The following is an 18220-nucleotide window of genomic DNA, read 5'->3' as shown; positions in this document are numbered from 1 at the left end:
GTTTTGACCATGTCCCAGCGCTTATCAAGTATAAAAAGCTCTGACTCTTACGAAAGGGATGTAAAATCTTAATCTTTCACATTACAATGTAGATGCAACTAACAGCGAGCAAATTAAAACAGCAAGAAAAATTTTTAAGAATTGCGTCAGAAATTTTTTTTCTATAAAACTTGGAATCGTAAAATTTGTACCTTTGTTATTTATCGATTCGAAAATATCTCCACATTCAAACATTTGGTTTATTAAAAACTCGCAACAGGTGTTGAAAGATATAAAGGTTTTAATGAGAAGGATAAATGAAAGCGGCGTTGGCTCAGTGGTAAACGTATTTGTTACTGATACAGCACCGTTCAAAGGATCGTGGGTTTGATTCCTGGTGAGACCCAGAGCAGATTTTTTCAAAAACCGTTTGCATCGGAAAGAGTTTCTATGAAATTCCGTGTATGAGTGAAATTTTCCTTCAGAGTGATTCCAGGATTTTTTTCTGGTCCTACAGGTACTTCTCTAGGGATGCTAATTATCCTGGATCCGATGCTTTGTTACAGGGAGCACTGGCTTAACCGGCAAGGAGTGGATGTTCTAAAATACGGAGTCTTCTCCGGGGAAAGGCTACTCAGTGGCGAGTGGACCCAATGCACAATTGGCGCAGAGAGTTCCAGCTTATCTGGTAAGGCGTTTCACCGCAGATATTCTAACTGTGCCCATCGTATGACAGATACGATATTAACTAAGGGATTGGTAAATGGGTGCGGCAATACACCCCAAATGTGGGTGGTAAGTGGGTGGCCCTAACGAATAGGCTAGTAGACCGTTGCAGTAACCTCGTAAAAAAAAATAATAATAATAACAAAAACAAAAAAATAAAGAAGCAATAAGTTGTTTCAAATTGAGAAATGTCTCTTGAAGTTCTACTTATGATGCAGAAAACTGAGAAACTTGTAAAATATTCCTAAAAACCGTTGGAACTGGTTACATTTACAATTAAATATTTATCAGTTTCCTTTAGCCATTAGTAAAGAAATGAAAGATTTTTGGTGGAAGCTATAGAAATACTACGTTACTCCCCTAGAACGAAAAAATAAAGAAACCCTCTGGTTTTAGGCATTCAACAATGACGTTTTTTTTGGTTCCTCCTATTAGTTGTTTACGATTTTTTTTTAGTTTATTCTTTCGGCATAGGATAGTAAAAAAAAATAAATCATTTCAATAACAGAAAATAATCGAAAAAAAGTTATATACACAAATTTTAAAATTAATAGGTCTAGAGATATGGTGATGACTACAATCATGTTTAAGACTAACACAATCGTTTTTCTATATGACAGTTATGTCAAAAAAAACAATCCTTCAGTATAATAACAGCAAATAAATAAAAAAAAATCTTGTTATGTGTGTTAAATATCTGCAAATATTGCGTCTAAAGTCTTATGTTAACAAGACGATTATTTCTGCGCAAAAAATAATTTTTTTTAGCAAAAACACAGAAAATAATTACCAAAGAATACACCACAAAGCCCGTTATCGTAACTGTAAGAGATTCGGAGATAAAATGGAGCCTTAAGTCTCACATTAGCAGGACCATTGTTTTTCATAAATAGCTATGGCAAAAATAGCAAATAATTCTCTTCGTACAAAATACCACATTGATATTTCTAATATTCACTTTGCTATTTTACTCATCTCTAGATTATTAAATATAATTTATTTTAAATTCACGTCGATAAACTACCACTCATTTTGGCGATGACAGTATATTTGTAGAATGTCTGTCAACTAAAATGTAACACATAAGTGCCCGCTCAAAATACGCTCGGTGTATCACTAGTTTCACATCGTTTGAGAAGACGTTTTTCACTGGACTACTTGACCCTAGACTAGCAAAAAAATAGGCAAAAGGGCCATCGTTCAGCAACAAATAAGTGACAAATTCTAGTACCTTTACATTTGCTCTAAGCCGCTCCTACTACGTTTGTTGCTGGACAGCTGGATGCTAAGTCCGTGGCATGATTGGCAATAACACTACCTTTCAGCGAAAAATAAGCGACAAACTCTGGTGCCTGTAAGTTGGCTTCATGCCACTCCTACAAGGAGATACACTAAATGTAGTTCTGGCTTGATGACTTCGAATACGTTCATCGCTGGATAGCTGGACGCTGGGCTTGCGACAAAATTGGCAAAAGTGCTACGAAGTAAATTTGTTTATTTCTTGATTTTTACAGTTCAAATCAATAAAACTCAGCAATTACATAATATTGTTTCATAAAAAATAAATGTCATACTTCTGAACCATTTCTTAAAATAACTAAATACGTCCAGAAGCATAAAAACCTTAGAGACATGGCAAGAAATGAAAAAATAATTCATTTTTTATAATCTGATTAAAGGCGCAATTTTTTAAATGTTGGGTAATAAAATGTTTTATTTTATTTTCTACAAGTACACTATTAAAGTTTACGATTGAAAAATTTGGGCCAAATTTCATGAATTAATAAAACAAAAGAAATGCTATTGTGCATTTTCATGGATTTCTAGCCAATGGTACATACTTTTAACAGTCGGCCATCCTAAGCCAATTCCGAAGGTAGTTTAGAAGATAAGTTGGCTAATGAGGTAGTCAAAAATAAAATAAAATAAGGTAGCTGTTTGAAAAGATTAAAAACGAGCTTATTTGGGTTTATATAATGCTAGTATACTTAGAATCGCTTTTAATTTTGCTTCTTTTTATAACATCAACAACGTACCACAAAAATTAGGTTCCCTAGGACTTTAAGAAAAACAAATTTCAATCACTCGGGCACAGTGCTTTGCGCTCTAGAGCACACTTTCCACCCACTAATTACTTTCCGTCCACGCGCGGGAAGAAACATTTTGGCCCTGCCGAGTCTACAGTTTGTTCCCGCTCTAGGGTGGTAAGTAATTAGCGGGCAGAAAGTGTGCCCATGAGCGCAAAGTTGGACTTTCCGCCGGCAATACAAAGAATGTCGTTCTCACCTTGGGCAGAAACATACACTACGCCCTTCGGGTGCTCGAGTTGGACTTTCTGTTTTAGATAAGAAATATACTATTTTCTACCTCGGGCTTTTTTTTAAGGCTGTATAACATATAGAAAGAGCTTTTGGTAAAGCTGAAACGATTTAAACTTGATCAAATGGTAGTTGGATATGGTAGTAGGAAAAATACGCCTCCAGGTAAAAAAACTACCATTTCTTACCTAGGGCAGAAAGTACAGCTTGCGCACCCGAAAGTAAGTGTATCTTTCTGCCCGAGATGAGAACGACATTCTTTGTATCGAGAGCAGAAAGTGCAACTTTGCGCCCATGGGTACACTTTCGACCCTAGAAAACAAACTTTGGGCCCGGCAGGGCCAGAATGTTTCTTCACGCCCGTCGGTGGAAAGTGATTGTTGGACGAAAAGTGTACCCTAGGGCGCAAAAGCACTGCGCCCGAAGGACGAAAACTATGAAATTACAATTTCTCTTTTCAATCACAAAACTTTACCTCCAAAGCCACGAACTCTTTAATTCTTATTTATACTTTTTTTAGTGACACAATGTACACAATGTTAGTTTTTGTCGGGTAGCGACATCAGCTTTTTTGCGGCCCAGGGAACGTAAGGTAGCCACGGAGCAATGGTGCTTACATGGCGAATTCTACTTTTCCTACGAAGGGCGCACCAGCCTCTGAAAAACGCCCAAAGTAAGAAAATACATATTCTTCCATCTTCTATTGCAATAGCTTGAAGGTTCCAGTAATCAATGTCAAAGTTATAATGGAAAGCTGATCTGCTATTTAATGAATTATTTATTCTTCGATTTTGTCGTTGCTCTTCCAATCACAATAAATGTTTTGCCTCAATTACGCATTGTTAAAAACTTTGAAAAGGGCTGTTTTTTGCAAACTTTGTTAAGTTGTAATATATTTGTTGACGAGGTAGTTTGATGTTAGATGACCCTAAAAGGGACCGGTGAGTTAAAGTCTTCCTTAAACTTGACTGAACTCTCTAGAAAGCGTAACTGGCTGGATATCTCAAGGTGGTCTTTTTTGGTCTGCTGTTGTAGCACGGCACTGGTCAGAAAAAAAAACCAATGACCCTCTAAACCGTAGGAGCTGGTTAGAATTTTTGTTTCATACACCTCCTGGTGTGACGCTGGAGACGTTAGCGTTTAAAATTTTGCACCTTTTTTTCGTGGAACTCATGGAACTCAGTTGTTTTTGCGATTCAAGGTGAAGATTGCTTTGTATTGCTTGACTTGGAAACTGTCCTGCTTGCTAAAGTTTATTTCTCTTTTATAGCTCTACTGCAAGATTCTTTAAGCGTAGATATTTTAGAGGAGTAGTTATTCCTTATTAAATATAAGGGTTATCGATGGCCAGGGTTTCCATCCTCACGATGAGCAGCTCCGCCCATGACGTTTGCCAGTGAATGACTGACTTGGTTTAACAGGGGCCGGCTTTGTACAATCTGTGAGTGGATGGATCGTTGTTGGAATTTGCTTTAAAATATATGCAATTATATTTTCTGAAAGTAGTTAAAAGAAAACGTATTTAATAGCTAGTTAGTTTGACTTTAGATGACTCTCTAAAGTACCAATGAGATTGATGGTGGGTTAGTGAACGTAAAGATTTATATGCCCCTCAAAAGGAATGGTATTTGTACTTTCTTTTGTTATTTATTATGTTCACGAGCGAAGAGCCAGTTGAAGGTCGATAAGGTCGCAAACCAGAGCTGGTCTGTCAACAGCACAGATCTACCATTTGATCTGGCTTGCTGTTTTAGCAAGAGGTGCTCAGGCAGAATCAAGTTACTTGGCACAACGCTTTAAAACTGTGGGGCTGATTGTACTCTCGCCCGACGTCTCCTGGTGTTACGTAAGAGACATTAGGATTTAGAACGTCTTTTCATCGTGGCACTCAGTCATCTTGGCGATCTGTAGAAATCGTCGTAGCTTTCTTGCCTATTAGAGACTGTCTGAGTTGTGTTGGTAGCAAGAATTTTTTTCTTATTGTTCTTTTTCGGAAAATTAACTACGCAAAACAGCCTCTTTCTCAAAAAAATTAATAATAGGAATACATACGGTCAAACTATTGCGAAAAAATTTTAGCTTTGCGCTTTAATTTAATACAATCTGCTAGATAGCGTCAAATCAAATCGAAGTCACTTTCTATTGACGTTGGTGAGTCTAGTGATAATATTGCTAAACAAAGTGTCAATTTCTGTGGTCGTTCAATGACAGTACGTCAAAGAGAGCTTTTTGTCTTGCAGCTACACTGAGAACATATTGGGGCTTGCGCAGCACCAGCAGTAGGGCTGCCGTTGCCTTACTCATATTAAAGCAGAAGACGTATGAGAATAGTGCGGTAGCTGTACTGCACTTGGGCAGCAGCTGCACAAGTCTCCTGGTGCGCACGTTGAGCCAGGAGTATGGTGCAACAGTGACACTTTTGATTATGTACTTGAATATTATTATATTAAACAAGCATAAGTCCTATTCTCACTGGAATATTTTTCAATGAGTCTATAATTAATGAAGATGCTGTTAATGTTGATTATATGTTTTATTGTATGTTGATAACTTTTATTGCAACTAGTGCATTAAAAAGTTTATTTACACCTTTAGCGGCTACTTTTTTTGCTATTTTTCTGTTAGTCTTAAGTCTCTTTTTTTCTTTCATTCTTTAACTTCTATCAATAAATATTGTTAATTGAGTAGGTAATGACAAAATAAAGAACTCTACGACTGCTCACTTTTAAAGATATGAAGACGATTTGTTACTGTGTGTCAATAATTAACTTACTATGAAGCTGGATATCAATTACAATAACTTCAAAATTGATTAAAATTCACTGTGCTCACTTTCACATAACAGAGTAAATGATTTGCAAGTAAAAACAACACAACTTTGCTGGGTCTCACTTATCGGCCAAAGGCATAAAGATGAAGTGTACGTATATACGGTACATGCACAAGTCAAAATAGGCGCAGATTCGTATGTCTCATGGTACTACAATGACAGAGTTTCAATAAACATTTTTATTGTAATATTCTATACGTACTATTGCCTTGATAATAACATATATAATAAATGTTTCCACGTATAATTTAACGAAATTTTTTTACAATCCTATATATTCTCCATTATTTGAATATTAATTAATTTCAAAACATCCAATTCGTTGGGACGTTCTCTGACAATCGGGAGATTTACCTTATTGAAGTTAGATAAAAACCTGTCATGAACACTCACATATTGGTGCACAAGTGTATGACTTAGTTACGAATTATAAGCGGTTATCAAGTCATGACTGACACATATACTCACATGCACATTAAAACAGAGATTGTGATACATAAGTAACTATAGCGTCAGCTATCCCGTAATACTAGGTCACTGCCACCCAACTCTAGAGTGCAAGCCTCCCTGACTTGTGCAGCTCCTGCACAAGTGACTGAGATAATAACTATAAGGGCACTTTGTGCGTTGTATGTGCATGCATTGGCAGGGGATGCCCCAATATTTTCTCAGTGTAAGTATCTTGGCTACTTTAATTACTGTCATCTCGGTTTTTTAAAAGTATGAAACTGGATGTTCATGAATTAAAGAGTGTAACGTAAAAAAAATCAATAATATTTCATTCATAAATTCTGAAATTAAAATTTTTTTTTTTTAATGAACTATTGACATTTGAATCGTTAATACGTTATTCAGACTTGTAAGCTATCATCTAAAAAATTGTATCATTAGAAAAAAGTATTTAGTAAGATTAATTTATTTATTGAAATAGTAAATAATTATGAAATAATGTTTCAGCAAGACCTTAAACTCTTTAATGCTTATAACATGACTTTTTTCTAAAACATTTAACTTTCACGTACAAAAATTAATGATTATAAATTAGTAACAGAGTGTGGTTGCTTCTGCAAATTACTGATTTGTTTGGTCAAACAATCTTTTTCTTTAGATTTTAATACATTAGTTTTTGTTATCTTATGTTTTTTTTTCGAATTACACGACTAGTTGTTGCTTCACTTATTTACTTTTTTCTTTTTCAATCCTAATGATACTTTTTCAAATACTTTTCGTCCTGCTTTCTTTTCTTTCTCTCTTCTTGCTCTTTTTTCTTGTTTTTCCGATTTTTAACTTTAATTTTTTTTTTTTTAAACAATCTCTTCCTTCACACTTTTCTGGGTCTGTTTTTTTCAACAGCTTGTTGCCACTTAAATGGAAATGATGTTTTGGGATTATTAAAAAAAAGGTTTTATAATAATACAAGCACCAATAGCTTTTTCATGATGATAGCATGATCTGAATAAGTTTGTCTTTTTGTTTTTCTGCAGTAACACGTACTGTGTAAAAAAATTTTGATTTAAAAAAAATTAAGTGAGCAAGAATTTGTCTCCTTATTTTCCTAGTAGATGCTTCTACTATGCATATGTAGGCAAAAATAACGCAACAAAAATAAACTTAACAACGATTTTGTCACGCTCACGTAATATAATAATAGGTAATGTTTCATGGTCAAGGCTAAAAAAAGCTGATGACAGTAACATTATCACAGGCGCTGAAACTATGTAATACTGTCATTTAAATAAAGTAAAATCCAAGTGATCAATAAATATTTTGTTTAATTACTATGAAACAACAACTATGACTTTATTTGACTACAAATTTGGAACGTGTTTACGAGTGATGTATTTGTTAAAAGTTACTTGAAACCCATTAATTTTATACGATGGACTATGCTTTTGAAAAGTCAACAAGCTTGCATACATTCAATAATTATTATAATCAATTAAAGATGAAACTTTTTCTATATAACTACAATAATTTTATCTGCAATATATGTAGTTCACTATAATATTTAATTATTACCAATTACTATTCGTCATTTTACTTAAAGTGGCAGTAATTACATCACTGTCAGTAATACCTACATTTACCCCTAGTAACAGGTCATGTACTGATCTAACAGTCAGAAAGTCTAGTCACTCTAAGCGCGATAAATACGACAGACAATATTCCTCATCACAAGGCTATAGGCAGCCTGCTATATGTTGCAAATGCAGTACGCATTGACATTAGTTATATTTTGAATGTCTTTAGTCGACATCAGAATAATCCGACTAGTGAAGACTGGAACATAGTCAAAAGAGTGTTCCGGTACTTGAAAGGCACCAAATCGTTTGGTCCAGGATACTTAAGAAAGCAAGACAACTTAGAAGCAATTTTCAGATGCCAGTTCTGGTGATAGCAAGGGCTCATTGACAACTAGCGCATACATTGTCAAACTCTTTAGAGACTCTGTAGCCTGGAGAACTCACCAACATATTTACGTAGCATTATCGACTTGTCAGGCTGGATACGTGGCAGTAAGTGAAGCTTGTAGAAAGTCAATAGCAGTGAATAATTTCCTTAAAATTATGCAAAATAAAACTTACAATCCAGCTGATCTATGACGTGACAACAAAGCAGCTGAAATGAATGCAAAAATAAGTGAAAATAGGAAATCGAGACACATGACAGAATTTCACGAGCATTATGGCAAGGAACGTGTAATTAATGGTTAAAAAAATGTTGAATGACTGAATACTAAAGAACAGACGACAGATGTTTAACAAAATCTTTACCTACAGCTTTGGAAGCTTTTGAAAAAAAATCATATCGATAAAAAGTAAAACAAAAATCATACTTAATTTTACACTTTTATATGTTAATAGCTATCTCAAGTCAGAAAGAAGTGTTAGAGTGCACGATTATATTGATAGACAGTTATCTTGTGGCTGTTGCCACGCGCTTGCTCTATCCTTTACATTTTTTGTAAAACAAAGTCTGTCAAGTCAGTGTTCTTAATTATAAAAAAAAATTTCTTTTTAATCGTCACCATCTTTATTTTTCCTCCACGCTAAAGTCTTCAGTTTCGACAATAAATCAACGTGTCAATTATTGTCTGAACTAAGTTTCTCGTCAAAATGAGAAGTTTTAGTTACATGTAATTTAGTATTTTTTTTTTTTCATTATTATCTTAAGTATCATTTTTTTAAATGTGTATTCCTCTCATATTATTTCAATATCATGTACAGTCAACAGCTGACAATTGATTCAACCCCAAAACTTTATAACTTTTAATGGTGTTTTACAACACAATGCCTCCAAAATACATGAGCTTTTTATCATTACAGTAACAGTATTTACTGATAAATCTGATTCATGAGGTAGAAGACCTTCTCAAATGCTATTTAAATCTTTTTTCGAAATTTTTTCAGTTTACTGTTACGTCGACGCGACGATTTATTTGAGTCCATGCTTTCGCTTAATGACTCGGGACACACGCTGGGCGCATGGGTGGAACACGGGGCTAAAGGATAGTTCAATCTAACGACACGGTAGTTGCAAAGGGCTACGACTGCTGTAACACAACTTGAAGCGATTACTATGCAATATTCCGATGCACTTACTCGCGTTAATCCGATTATTCTTTGGTGTTCTGATAGTACCACTGCCACGGTGAGTAATGGTGTGCGCGTAAGAGTTCATTATTTTCCGGTAATCCACGGACTGTGGCGAGTAATGATGTACGCGTTAAAAAAGAATAGAAAAAGGAAATTAAAATTTTGATTTAACCTTGATCACGTACTTTTATTTGGACAAAAACCTGAGACACGGCGAACCAGCGGGAATTAAAGTAGGAACCGCACTCTTGGAGGACTGGGAAATAACAGAGGCGGACTCTAGCTATCCAGTCAACCGTTCGAGGGTGACAACGAAAAATTGACTGCACTTCGGAGCCTCTAGGCCCTTTCTATAAGGAGTCGCGCACCTATACCAAACGCTGGTTCTGAATTGACGCAGGAAATCTTTCCAGAGAAGGGGGGAATCTTGGGGAAGTGACAATGGCCAAAAATCTAATCAGCTAGAACTATGTTGACACTTCCCACACCCAGCTTTTCTCCTGTACGCGTCATGAGAAGGAAAGATAATCTACTGATTCAAGGTCATCCTATCTCCTTTACATCAAGACGTTACAAAATTTTACTATGACTTAATATTAACCTTAAGATAGAATATTATTAATGGTTACTAATGCTAAATGTCGTTCGTTCATTTAGTCGAGCTTATTGCAAAAAGAACGGTAGAAATCGGTTAAGACTTTAAGAGATCCTTGGGTGAATAAACGATCGGTGTGTTATGATGTATCAATAAGCACTAATACTTACGCAGTAATAACAGTGGTTGTTGCCATAATAACTTGTAATTATAATATAAGTAGTAGTAATAATGATAATAGTAATAATAACAAAAATAAAAAGAATTGATAAAGGTAATAGTGCTGCGTTTGCTGTGAGTTAAAATAATTATGTTTATGGGTATTTATGGCTGATGATTATGTTGAAAAGAAAAAAATAAATCGGAGTTTTTATAGGATTTTGATAAACATGTTTTCGCCGCTGGTCGTTGGAGGGGAAATTGTCACGCATGCCTCCGGAAGTAGCAAATCTCGTTGCCCACATTGAAGACAGGTGAGTGAATTTTCTTACGCCATATCTGAGTCAGGGCGAGACTTTTTTGTTTTCCTTTACATTTGATAGAAGTGATGAAAACTTAACCATTTTACGAATAAGGCTATTGCAGTTGGTTTATAAAATCATCAGTATAATAAAAAGATTACCTTGGAAGTTAACAAAAACGTTCTGTTAGATTCGCCGTGCACGGTTAACATGGTTAACACTTTTATGGCTGCTACTCACTACAGGTATATTATGTATGAGTTGTTTTACGTAATATGTAATAACTGCGTGACATTTAATATTTTTCTTTTGATTTTGATCTACGTACAATAATTCTAAATTATTCTAGCACTATATCTCAGTGCAACTGCTCCCAGTTAGACTTTTTCCAGTATTGGTTTTTCCCTGAGGATGTTTTTATTTGTTTTAGTATGAAATAGCACTATTTTCCATTTTCAATTCACATGAGCGAGCAAAATAAAATTATTAGTTATTGTAGTCTACCGACGTTACAGTACAATTACTCATATCAAAGTGATAATTATTTATGTATGAATGTATTATTGTACGTCCATTTAGTTAAGATTCTTACTACAAATAATATGTCCTTGCTACAAAGCATGTAAGTTACAGTATTAACTAAAGTATCATTAATGTTGTCAAATATGTTTGAGCATACAAGATTTATTCTTTACTTTTCGTATATTTTTAATCATTTGATTTTTTTTCTTTGCCATTTTCAATTATACGGCAAAAAACTGTTCGTAACATTGAAATTGAAAAAAAAAGGCCAAAGGTTGAGAAATTTAATTGTTTCTATAATTTTGATTTTTAATAAAAAAAGTTATGAAACGGACGGAATACCACATATTAACGTGACATGATAGTGAAATGAGTTTCATGAAATTAAGAATGGAAGTAGAGTACTTTGACTGTGGTGTCTGTCTGTGTGTAATCAGTCAGATATCTTAAGACTTCCTTATCTAATTTCAATTACTCTTGGTCTTTTATTTCAAACTTTTAGATACCTCATGCACTGAAAATGTGTGATTTCATTAATTGATTTTTTTCACTTTTCTTCAGTATTTTTAGACTACTTGATGTTAGCATCTCTAAAAGCTCATCAAATTTTATGCAAACAATTTTTTTAATGTGATAATTTGTAAATATGTAAGTGTGGAAATATGTGTACACGTACATAAGTATATACACGGAAAAAACTTTTGAACGTACAGAACCCAGTTACGCAGGCTAGAGAAGTTCAAATCGCTTTGAACTCCTACTGCACAAGTGTACAGGCCACCTTGACTCGAAGATCGAGTCACACGAGTTCAAAACAGCGTTCAACTGAGACTGCACAACCATGCGCGCCGCGTAGCCTGTAGTTTGGGCTTGTACAGTACGGCATAGCATTGAACTGCAGAAGCTCAAGGGGGGGGGGCTACGTGAGCCCGATGATTGTGCTCTCACAGCACAATGTCCAGGCTCAGCGAGCTCAGTGCTTCTCCGAGCTCTCTCTCATGAATTTCGAGCTATCAGCAGACAACTTTTGGGCTTCAATGAATACAGCCGTTCATTATACTGAACGCGTACAGGTAAATGAGTTAACATTAATATTTTATATACATACATGCCTGTGAATAATTTCATAAAACTTATTTAACCTTTGTGTAACTCATTAATATAGTATAAAATTTTTAAGGTTAATTATAACATTTTGACCGTACAAACTAAGAATGGTCATTTTAAAAATGAGTAACACAATTTTTTCCAGTATCTGAGCTAAGTGAAAACGAATATAGTATATTACGTACCTATAGGTCAAAATGTTATAATTAACCCTAAAAATTTTATACTATATTAATGAGTTACATGAAGGTTAAATAAGTTTCATGAAATTATTCACAGGCATGTATGTATATAAAATGTTAATGTTAACTCGTTTACCTGTACGCGTTCTGTATAATGAACGGCTGTATTCATTGAAGCCCAAAAGTTGTCTACTGATAGCCCGAAATACGGTGAGAGAGAGCTCGGAGAAGCACTGAGCTCGCTGAGCCTGGACATTGTGCTGTGAGAGCACAACCGTCGGGCTCACGTAGCCCCCCCCCCTTCGAGCTTCTGCAGTTCAATGCTATGCCGTACTGTACAAGCCCAAACTACAGGCTACGCGGCGCGCATGGTTGTGCAGTCTCAGTTGAACGCTGTTTTGAACTCATTTGACTCGATCTTCGAGTTAAGGCGGCCTGTACACTTGTGCAGTAGGAGTTTAAAGCGATTTGAACTTCTCTAGCCTGCGTAACTGGGCTCTGTACGTTCAAAAGTTTTTTCTGTGTCCTTGATCATATCTTACGATTTCCTAGAATAATTTTGATAAACTTTGAACTTTGACCTTCTTTATTTATTTTTGAATTCTTGTGACTAATAACATTTTTTTTTATTATAGTGCACTACGTCCTTTTCTGGGAACTCGGCACTTTGGAGACTGGGGACTGGGGGGTGGGGATGGTAAGGGTGTAGGGGATTCGATTCCGCAATCGCCAGGATAATCAGTCCTGTGGGTGGGGAAATTACTCGGGAAAAAACAATCCCGGGACCGACGATGTATGTCCTAAGTTTCGACCAATTGTCTATATTGTCTATAGACATTAGACCTGAACTTCTGCACATCTCCCGCTTACGTTGTCGTAACGATAGAGACAGTCAACCGATCTGAAAAATCACTAGAGCAAGCGAACAGAATAATAGTCGAGCAATCACCCATCCGACAACCAACCGCGGCCAACTCTGCTTAACCTTCTAGATCGACGAGACTGCAACTCTACCACTGCACCATCGTGTCGATTAAAAATTATGTTTTATTTCATCAATTGTATTTTTTTTTTTTTATTGATTTTATTAACTTAGAAATATGTAATTTACAAAAAAATTAATTTTTTGCATTTTCTGTTATTTTAGGATGTTTTATGTTTCAGACTTATAAGGTTGTTAAATTTTGTAAAAAAAATTTAAATATACTAAAATATATGTAGGTGTGTGTGGGTGTGTTTATGTTTGGATAAATAATTTATTTTACTAGGTATGTCCCAAAAGAATCCAATTTGATCTAACACGTTCGTCAAATTAATTTATTGTTGAAAATGATGGAAAGAATCTAACAGTAACTTTGCATAAGGATTATTGCTTATTGAGTAAAAAAGGTTATTACTGGTGATAACCACAGATTTATAATTATAATCACAAAATGAAACGACAGTCTTGGCAGTAAAAATTTCCAGCTGAGCCTCAGCCAAAAAACGTCAAAACACTGATTATAAGATTTTTTGAAGGTTGCACACGTAGTTTGAGTTTTGCGACGGTAGCTCTTTTTAAAAGAAGTAAGTTATTTTCCATGGCAGAAGTAGATAAAAAAAATCACTGAGCATTCGCTTTTTATAATGTTTGAGCGGACCTGGATGTTTCGAAGTTATGAACATGAAGTCTATGACATGGAATTACAACTCCAAAATCCAATTTTTAATTGATTGATCTTTTTTTTAATTATTGGGAGGTACCTATAACTGCAGAATTTCATATTGATTTTATTGGTTCTCTCATCTCAACTTTTTAGTTCTAAGATGTTAAAACTGACAGAGAGAATGGAATTTTTAACAAAAACATGTAAACGTATAAAATTTTTGAAAAACTAAGGATTTGGCAACATCATACTATCAATTATTTGTAAAAAATAAAAGATTTTGATTACTAGAAAAAAGATACTCAAAACAGATTAAGGTTACGGAAAAAAAATACCAAAAAAATGAGGAAGCTTTGTGCCAATAAATTGGCAGTAGTTTTGAATTTTTACAACCCAAATAATTAGACAAACGACTCTTATAATAAGCTAGCGGTCAGTGGGTGTTTGGATACTCAAGTGTAAAGTTATACCTCTCTGGCAAAGATAATACATAAATGTACACACACCTTTTAGGAAACAAAGTATTAAATAACTTACTGCGATGTATCGAATGTGATGCAATTATCCCATCTAGTTACTACTATATACAGTCAATAATAATAAAAAAATACAAAATATGATAGTACCGCCATTGGACGTTGTTTTCAAAGTTTAATTTTTAAAAAACCTTAGTAGAACATGTAAGCTAATGAAAAAACCATGCAAAATTGCATGTGTAAGGAAACGATCTGTAGAAATGTTTCATTTTTTTGTATGACAGAATATTATTAGAATTATAGACTACATTTAGATTAACAAATGTATTTTTAATGAATCTACAAGTTGGTTTTCTAAAGTAAAATAAGACATAGGGGGTCACATATGCGTATAGGTATACATGTAGGTATATTCATATGACCCGAATAAGTGGCAAAGATGCTGTATGTCAGCGCTCTACTCACCTCCCTCAACTCCCCCCTACTAAGTGTAACGAACGTTCGTAACTCAAAAAATCATTCTAGTCACGAACGAAGAAATTGTAGAGAATGAGACGCAATGAAAATTAATTAATATATTTATGGAATCTGGTATAAATAATCCATTTATAGAAAGAAAATGAAAAAAACAATGTCAAACTGCTTGAAAAAATATTGAAAATGAATTTAAAAATATGAAAAAATAATTATTTATTCGTTTATTTAAAAATTTTTGTACTACTAAAAATTAAATAAACACATATTGGTGCATAAAAAAGCTGCTAAAAAGAAACATTTTTTTAAATTAAAAAACACAAATTATTTAATCATGTTAATTATTTATTTACGTGTTTGGTTAATCATATATTTAACAACAAATTATACATACACTGCAAATGCATATTTTAATTTGAAAAAATTTGGACCACAGTGCAAGACAAGTTAATGGTATCTTCTCTTTTGGAATTGCTCATGAATTAGTGAATATCGTGTCAGACTGGAGTACACGAGGTCTTAAGTACAAGCTTGGTAGAAAGTAATTTTTTTTTTTTTTTTTTTTTTTTCGAGAAATCAAAATGAAAATAAAAAACTTTATTAACTTGAGTCTTTCTCCTTTCATTCCCGGGACCGAAAGTGAGAGTAAAAGTTTAATTTTGTCACATATTTTTTGAAAGAGAAAATTCTGATATTGTTGATTTACTCCCGTGCATAAAGGTCTATGGAATTATAACTTGAAATAGTTGATTACCAATAAGTACATAAGTATACATAGTTTTACAGTTGGTGTGCTTTTATGTAAAGCACAATTACAGTCGAAAAATAAAATACGTTTATCATCTTGAAAAAAAAGAAGAAAAGATTTTTGATACTACTAAATACTGGATTTCACAAGAACACATGGAAGAAAAACTTTCAAAAGTGACACAGTCTGTACTTACTGAAAATTCTTTTATGAGTAAATGTTTTTTTCTTCGATTGGGAAAGTTATTTTATAAGTATATCAAAATTTGGTCCACTTAAATGTCTTGCGACCAATAAATTAGTAAGTATTAAACTTATATTGAAACTTTTTAACGTATTTTGTAACTGCATTAAGTAAAAAAAAGTTTGTTTAATTGAAACCAATAGAGTAAAATATCCTTTTTAAGCTTGACGTATTTTTTTGTCTAAAAATTTTGTAGTAAAATAATGTTAAAGAATTATTTTTGGAAGATTTTAGACTATATTGTTATTGAAAAACAATTTTTTAAGTTTTTGTATTGAACGATTTTTTAAGTCAATTTTCGTGTATAAACATACACTCACACATACACAGTGTAAGATGCTTTTCTCACTTTCAATAGTGGAGTTGGCAAACAAAGCTAGCAGAGGGTTTAGCTCGACTAGTGTGTACGTGTCCATGTGTGTGTATGTTTAGGATACATGTGCTTACCAGACATAAGATATTTATAACAGCTCATAATTTAATTTTTGAAACAATTTTACATACCTAAGCCTCTTTTGATGAAATCCTCTTTCTGTGCACAATCATATTTATAAATTTGTTGATGATTTTTAACAAACTCACTAAAAACAACGTATAATTTTAATTTATGGAATTCAAAACAATCATATTTGAAACTTACTATGAATCTTCATGGAAAAACTTCACAGCAGCAAGTAATGGTTTCTTTTTAAATTCATTTTGAATGTCATCTGGTAACTTATCTGAACCAACAACTTGTCCAGGCCACCAGTAAGACCTTAATTTAACCCATACAATATCACCATCTTGATAACTGAAATTGATTTGTCCACTCATATTCTTGTGGTGTAATAAAACTAAGTTCATATTTTAAATGATGCTGAAAAAAACGGTTAATATTATTAATTACATAAAAAAGATACATTGCACGAACAGAAGTAAGAATGAAGGGGTTAATCAATTATATTTTAATAAAGTAATTTCAAATACTTGAGCTATTAGATTCAATGATCGTTTTGTTTAATTCTCAAAAGTAATAATCCATACAGAAGTTAAACATATTTTGGTATTTTTTTTATGTTTTAATATGCTAGTTCACCATCGACATTAAGAATATATGATCTAACTATATACACTAACTAATACTACATCATAAGACCTTTTGAGGACTTGCTAAGATAAAATAATTAGAGTAAATAAAAAGTTTTGTTACCTTTCAGGGTATTATTTTATTAGTTATTTATTACTAAAATAATTATCACGTATAAGTTTCAATAGTTCATCATAAATTAAATTTTCAAACATCGCGTGCAGTTAAAATTTTAAAACTTCAAGCCTGATAGTATCGCTTTTCACTCAGTAGGTGACGACTACAAGTTTCTAGAGAATACTACAAGTAATGAAACGAATTCTAGTATATTGGTATTGGTATTTTGATTTCAATGACTCTTTTCAGCTTGTGCCATATCAGAGACCTTTTAAGCTTTTAATTTTCTTTGTCCGAACAGCACGGTATACCAGTCTTTTGTGTGGGCCCCTTGCAAAGCTCCTCTCAGATGACTCGGTCATCCATCCTACTGGGTACTAATTACGGGATGCAGCGATTATCTTAAGCATATCCCAGCTAATATCAAGTTTGATGGAAAGATATTTTCCAATAAACTATCAAACTTGCTGTACCAACCTTTCTATAACCAACAGTGACTTTACCCGATGAGCCGTCCAGGTGTTGGCTTTCCTTTGAAAATGAAGCCCCGAGAAAAATATCTCGTTAATTTTGGATAGGATTCGAACCACGACCCCTCGAGTATCTCCGGCTAGGAGGCTAGCACGCCAACCAATAAGCCATGGAAGCTCTGCTAATTCTAGTATATAACAAGGACTGAGCGATGACTCAAAATTATCCACCCGGATCACTCGATCCTTAGCGATCGCAGGGTCTTCACTTACTTGGCGAAACTTAAGCACGGCAGTGGCTAGGGCCGTTGATTTTAAGTTTAATAAGCATTACTCTACGTTGACACTACAATCTTGCTGTGTTACTTTTTACACTTACCTGCTTTCCCTCACTGTCTACCAACGTTCTCTGGCTCCATCATCCAAGGACCGAGAGAATTAGACACTAACTGCACAGGCTACCGACTCATCTTGCCTGCTGCATATCACTACCCAGCCACCCACCAGTGGCACCAGCTCTAGCAGCAGTTCGGAATCCAATGGACGCACAGTCTCATCACGTCCAGAGCCTCCGGCACAGGGTGCTTAACGTTGTTCAATTTCGACAGCTGATTCAATCAACATCCGGTACCCTCAAAGGCGACTCACACCACCCCAGCTC

At 34.3% G+C, this 18220-nt stretch overlaps 1 protein-coding gene across 3 annotated transcripts in view; it reads right to left on the bottom strand.

Moving 5' to 3' along the window:
• Positions 1-18220, bottom strand: part of LOC106637707 (uncharacterized) — a 195919-nt gene that overhangs the window by 128898 nt on the left and 48801 nt on the right. For all 3 annotated transcript variants that reach the window (XM_014350594.3, XM_089597141.1, XM_014350595.3), the window contains exons 2-3: positions 16544-16762; positions 16408-16484 (exon numbers count right to left, since the gene is read on the bottom strand). In XM_014350594.3, coding sequence (XP_014206080.2) covers positions 16408-16484; positions 16544-16749 — 283 coding nt within the window. In that variant the 5' untranslated portion in view covers positions 16750-16762. The remainder of the gene's footprint in view (positions 1-16407; positions 16485-16543; positions 16763-18220) is intronic.

This window comes from Copidosoma floridanum, unplaced genomic scaffold (genome assembly GCF_036245765.1).
Source record: "Copidosoma floridanum isolate Cflo_tuat_1 unplaced genomic scaffold, Cflo_Japanese_pri ptg000030l, whole genome shotgun sequence".
In the NCBI taxonomy this organism is placed as follows: domain Eukaryota; kingdom Metazoa; phylum Arthropoda; class Insecta; order Hymenoptera; family Encyrtidae; genus Copidosoma; species Copidosoma floridanum.
The sequence above is the reverse complement of the archived record's forward strand: the minus strand, read 5'-3'. Positions and strand labels throughout refer to the sequence as shown.